Raw genomic sequence first — 6,570 nt, 5'->3', positions numbered from 1 at the left:
TAAAGAAATCTCAGTTATCTCTTTGTTTAAAACCTTTGACTACAAGGCGAGTCCTATATTTCTTATCAATTTCATTTACAATGTAAGAATAATAATGCAAATATAATTCAACCATAAGAAGCACTTATTATATCTCCAAAATCTCTTATAAATTGGCAGCATTTCCCTGAAGGAGACCATCCCTAATCTGCACAGCAATGTCTCTAACAGCACCAGGACCATGTGGTATGAACACAGATGTAGATTTCGATGACGCTCCAATTTCCTTCATGGTGTCAAAGTATTGAGTCACCAACACCATGTCCATGACATCTTTCGCCGACGTCCCAGGTACATTATCAGAGAATGCGAGGACACTTTCCCTCAATCCGTCCACAATGGCTTGACGTTGACGAGCTATACCAAGCCCTGATAGGTACCTGGACTGGGCTTCTCCTTCAGCTTTCTTGATCTGTAATATCTTCTCTGCTTCAGCTTTCTCGTTTGCAGCCAACCTCATTCTTGCAGCTGTTGATGATATCGCAAAAAAAGGATTAGAATATAACAATAACTGCTACGATCAATCAAAATTTTACCGTTTATAGTATAAGTGCTTATCATATAAGTGCTTTATTAAGCAAAATGTTTTTTTTAAGGAACATAAGCTAGAATATATTACCTGCATTAATCTCATTCATTGCTCTCTTGACATTAACATCAGGCTCGATATCAACAATGAGAGTCTGGACTATCTCGTAACCGTAGGTCGACATTGCTTTCTCAAGTTCATCTTCAACAGATTTTGCTATATCATTCTTCTGCTCAAAGACAGCATCCAGCTCCAACTTTGGCACACTGGCCCTTATCACTGAAACAATGCAAAAATATGATAAGCAACCATTTGACAACACTTTGCAGTAAATCACGTATCGTGGGACAGTAGCATTTTTTAAAATTGGGCTACGCTATAGGCGCTATTTGAGAATACAAATGTCAATAATGGAACGGAGCAGAAAAATCACTTCTATAGACATACCATCAAAAACATAGGATTGGATCTGTTCCCTTGTGTTGGTGAGCTTATAAAAGGCATCAGTCGCCTTGTCAGCCACCGCTCGGTATTGGACTGATGCAACCACATTCACAAAGACATTATCCTAAAAAATAGGTTCATAACAGTCAGATACTAACACAATATCTCATAGTAAAAATCACATGCTCAATATCCAACCACCTTAAGAAAGCACAGATTTAACAATATTATGTTTCCTTAATCTTAAAGTAAAAATGGTTTGTTAGAAGTGAAAAGTGAAATTTCCTGAAGCATAAATCCAAACAAGAAAATTAATCACAAAGCATAATAGGTAGAGTAATAAAAGGACCTTTGTTTTCGTCTCGCATTTAACATCAAGTTGCTGCACACGAAGCGATAATCCACCGGCTATCTGGTAACCAAAACACCAAGGCAAACAATGACATCCAGGTTCCAAGACATCAACAAATTTTCCAAATTGCTCCTTTATAGCAACATTGGACTGGTCCACTTGGTAACATCCCAAACATTGACCCATCTTTCAATCCTGCAAAGGAAAATCACTACTCATCAATTAAATTATACTTCCCCTAGAGATAGAGATATAAGACATGTTTGGGTAAACAACTAAACTAAAGCACTTATTCAATATATATTCATAACATCAAAAGTTAATCTAATAAGTGCTTATTGCATGACAAGCTAATTTTCATATGTTAATCTTTTAACAGGTTTTTCAGATAAGATCAAAAGTACTAATTAACAGGTCAAATCACAAGCCTAAGAAATTTATTTACAAAACTGAATCAAAATTTTACTTTTTCAACAATCCAATTCTAGTTTCTACTCCAAATAAAGAGAAACAAAAGAAACAGGTACTAGTATTTAACATTAAAATCTCTAATCAAACAGTATCAGAACAAAATTCAAATACCAACACTTCAAAAAAAAAAAACCAGTTTCAATAAATTCAAATTCAGATTTAAATTTCACAACAACAATTGAAAAGAAACAATTATGATATGATCCCAGAAATCAAACACAAAAACAAAACAACCCTTTTAATATAAAAAACCCTAAATTCAAGAAAATCAGTGATTCAATTTTGACAAACAAAATTAAAAAAGAAAATAAATAGAGAAACATTCACCTTGTAGTTGCAGCTAGAGAGAGATAAAATTTGAAAGTTATGAGTAATGCAAAATATGGTGATTCTTATATATACACGAAAAAGCACAGTAACCAATTTCAAGAAGCAATTGATTCGAATCTTTCAGTTATGAAAACGATGTTTTTGTTTTTACGTTCCAATGTTCGATTTTTTTAAATGTTTATACGTGTAAAATAACAGAATATTGTTTTTTTAAACTTAATTTTAGTTTAAAAAAGAGAAAAAAAATTACAAATTAAAAAATTATTAATTATGTAAATATGGAATAACAGTTATTTTTTATTTAAACATTTATAATTCTATTATATTAGGAGTTTTAAAAGTAAATATGATATTTATTTATAAATAATAACCAATCACCACCCATTATCCAATTAAATCATTTTTTTATTTAAAACAATTTAATGATATGACATATTTATGATTTTTTATTGGATGACAGTGTAAAATTATTTTACATTGCTGTCGGTGCACTATCTTTTAACTTTTTTCTTAAGAGAAAATATGTGATGCACTGACAGTATAAAATATTTTTACACTGTCAACCAATCACCATTCATGTGTCCAATTAAATCATTTTTTATTTAAAAAAAACTTAATGATATGACACATTTATGATTTTCTATTGAATGACAGTGTAAAATTATTTTACACTGTCGGTGTACTACCTTTTAACTCTTTTCTTAAGAGAAAATATGTGATGCACTGACTATCAACCAATCACCACTCATGTATCAAATTAAATCATTTTTTATTTATAAAAAGCTTAATGATATGACACATTTATGATTTTCTATTCAATGACCGTGTAAAATTATTTTACACTGTCAGTGCACTACCTTTTAACTCTTTTCTTAATGTTATAAATTTACATATAAAATTAATTTTACAAGTTAAAATTTTTGGATCCGTGTCCATAAGATCAGTGTCCATAAAATTTTTGGATCTGTGTCTTAGAGTAGATTGGATCATGTTAAAATTTGTTTAAATTACTTATATTTATTTTTATTTTGAAAAATTAAAATTTGAGTTTGACCATTTGTCAAAGTTTTTTTTTTTTTTTAAAACAAGTTTGATCTATAATTTAAAAAATCTGATCTTATCTTTAACCAACTTGAATTTTTTTTTTAATATTTTATTATAAGGGGGTCGAAGCCCAAGAAAAGGACAACTACAACAAAGCTAGACGGGAAGTTGGATTCCTCAACTTATCACTATAAACTAAGTGATTAATGAAGGAATGACAATCTTCAAAATTACAAAAGATTTTCAGAAGCAAAATTTCATTCTTCACTAAAGCATCAACACACCTGTTAGTTTCACGATAGACGTAGCAGATGATGATCTCATCATGTAGCTTGAGGAAGTTGGCCCTGAGTAACATATTTCTACCCGACATGTTGTTTGGGGTAATAGCATCGATATCATGAACTACTTGTTGAGAGTCAATCTCAATCTCAACCTGATTGAAACCAAGTCTGTCAATAATCTAAAAACCTTCATACACGCCCCACAACTTTGCAAGATATATACACTACACATTCCAATATATTTTGTGAAACCTCCAAGCCACTCCCCTTGGTCGCCTCTGATAATTCCTCCGCAACTCGAATTTCTCTTCTTGCTCTGGCTCCATCGATATTTAGCCTCACCCATCCAGTCGAAGGCACTTTTCACGTGATTAATCTTAATTCTCTATTATGCGTGGTAGTTATGCTCCTAGCAGCTCTCACACTCTCAAAATCATGAACCCACTTGTTGATATGCGAAAGCATGCAAAAAGGCCTTTGAAAATGATCGCCATGAATCTCATTGTTGCGCCACTTCCATAGATTATGGCAAGCAGTGGCCCAAAAAACCTCCAAGTTTTTATCATTATTCCACCCCATGTCATGTTGCATGTTACTATGGATCTATTGTTTCAGATCACCTGCAAAAAAAGAGCACAATTGTTAGTGTGAACCGCAGATGGCCATACCGCAACTGCAAGATGGCAGTCCCGTAGGACATGCAAAGTATCTTCTTCAACATCTCCACAAAAATTTCACATGGCACTCCCAAGCCCCATGCCATGGTTCTTCATGTTTGTGAGCAACCCATCATGATGCAACAACCAAATAAAATGACAGACTCTTTCGGATGTGTAAATAATTATTCATACCCCCGAAAGAGAAAACTATTTTATTTCAAAACTTTAAAAAAATGTATTTTATTAAGTTTTTAAAATTGCTATATAGCTCAATAAATAATTTTATATTTTGTTATTTTTTTATTATAACAAGATAATAATTAAAATAATTACAAAATACTATATTTATATGAAAAATATATATTTTAAAATGTGAATCAAACAGTTCAACTTATTCCTACCTCTTACTGCAGAGACTTCTGATTGCAATGCCATAAATTCAAATTTGTGGCATCCTATTTATTCATATGTAAGAAAGAAATTATGATCATTAAACAAAAAGAATTATCACATTTATTCGATATAAAAAAAATAAGATTATCACATTAATTCGATAAAAAAAAAGATTATAACATTTATTAAAGATTTGTGAGAGAGGTCTCCAAGTCTCAACTGCAACCAATTAGGTTTCTTCTCTGAACTCATATGTTTGATTAATAGATGTTTTAGGCTTTTAAATGGGCTTTTAGGCCAGACCAAGCTTTTATAAAGGTCAAATCAGGCCATAAAAAATAGCCTATAATAGGCCATAGGTCAGATTCAGCCCTTTTAAATTTATTGTAGGTCAGGCTCAGGCCTTCTAAGGCTAGGCATATTTCCATCCTATTTGTGATCAAGTATATTAGGCCAGGCTTCGGTCGCGCCTCTTAGGCATGATTTATTTGTCTGATTCCGCCCGATAAAACACTAAGTCCCTCAGAAAAATTTATATTTGCTCAGTTGATGATACCGCAAGTCCCTCAGGCGAGGCGTTAAACCTCTAAGGTGAGACTTCTATCAAGCCCTCAGGCAAGACCTATGATCAAGTCTCTTAGGAAATACTTCGGTTGTGCCTCTTAGGCGTGATTTCTTTGTCTGGTCCCGCCCGAGGAAACACTTAGTCCCTCAAGAAAAATCATATGTAGTCTGGCTAATGATACCATAAGTCCCTTAGGTGAGGCGTTTGACCTGTCGAGCATGACTTCTATCAAGCCCTTCGGAAAAACTTGTGATCAAGTCTCCTATCCCAAACTTCAGTCGCGCCTCTTAGGTGTGATTTCTTTGTCTGATCCCGCCCATTGAAACACTAAGTCCCTTAGGTGAAACATTAATTAGCTCGAGAGGTCTAAGTTTCTTAAACAAAGTTTTAATTTATCCCGGATGATGAGACTTCAAGTCTCTCAGGTGAAGCATTGTACCTCTTGGGCGGGACTTTTATCAAACCTTCGGACAAGTCCTCTGATGAAGTCTCTTAGGCCAAAATTCGGCCATGCCTCTTAGGCATTATTTCTTTGTCTCATCCTACTCGAGAAAACACTAAATCCCTTAGGCAAGAGTTTAATTAGCCCGGGGAATCTAAGTCCTTTAGACAACATTCATATGTGGCCCTATTAATGAGACCATAAATCCCTCACGCAAGGTGTTGGACCTCTTAGGCAGGACTTTTTTCAAGCCCTAAAAAAATACCTGTGATCAAGTTTCTTAGGCCAGAATTCGGTCGCGCCACTGAGGCATGATTTCTTCATCTGATCCCGCCTGAGGAAACACTAAGCTCCTCATGTGACAGTTTAATTATCATGTGGAATCTAAGTCCCTTAGGGAAAGTTCATATATAACCTAGTTGATGAGACCATAACCTAGTTCATATTTAACTAGCCTGAGGAACTTGAGTCTCTTAGGAAAAGTTTATATATGGCCAGGTTGATGAGACCATAAGTTCCTAAGGATAGACGTTGGTTAGCTTATTTGTATTTCCCTGAGGGGCGGAAATACTCTTCGCTATAAAGTCCATCAAGTATTGCTTTAAAAGGGGAAACAAGGATCTTCGTTTATGAAGTCCAGTAAATATTGCCTCAAGAAGCGGTAAGGATTTTGCCGTGAAATTCATCAAATATTTCCTCAAGGGGCGATAAGGATCTTGGCCGTGAAGTCCAACATATAAAGTATTTAGATAAATATCCTTGTTGGTCATAAACATTCAAGAAACTTTTCACAGGTACATAATTCAAATGTTTATTAGGAAATTACAAATAATTTAACAGTAACAATATTTATGATGGAAAGCATTTCAAGTTCTGGGAAAAAGCGTTCCTTCCATCTTCTGCAACTTGTAGTACCTATGAGGGAGCTTCTAGAATATGCGATATGGCCCTACTAGTTAGGTTGTAGATTTTCCTGCTGTACGGATAGAACAACTTCTTTATACACTAGGTCATCCTC

General features: G+C 34.0%; 1 protein-coding gene across 1 annotated transcript; it reads right to left on the bottom strand.

Moving 5' to 3' along the window:
- LOC131652820 (hypersensitive-induced response protein-like protein 2) lies at nucleotides 1-2,302 on the bottom strand. The gene is made up of 5 exons (XM_058922802.1): nucleotides 2,163-2,302; nucleotides 1,362-1,559; nucleotides 1,016-1,136; nucleotides 659-847; nucleotides 1-507 (listed from the first exon to the last, which is right to left on the bottom strand). The coding sequence occupies exons 2-5, from the start codon at nucleotides 1,548-1,550 to the stop codon at nucleotides 146-148; spliced, it is 861 nt and encodes a 286-aa protein (XP_058778785.1). The 5' UTR covers nucleotides 1,551-1,559; nucleotides 2,163-2,302; the 3' UTR covers nucleotides 1-145.
- Between the last annotated feature and the right edge of the window lie 4,268 nt (nucleotides 2,303-6,570).

This window comes from Vicia villosa, linkage group LG2, assembly GCF_029867415.1.
Source record: "Vicia villosa cultivar HV-30 ecotype Madison, WI linkage group LG2, Vvil1.0, whole genome shotgun sequence".
Lineage (NCBI taxonomy): Eukaryota > Viridiplantae > Streptophyta > Magnoliopsida > Fabales > Fabaceae > Vicia > Vicia villosa.
The sequence above is the reverse complement of the archived record's forward strand: the minus strand, read 5'-3'. Positions and strand labels throughout refer to the sequence as shown.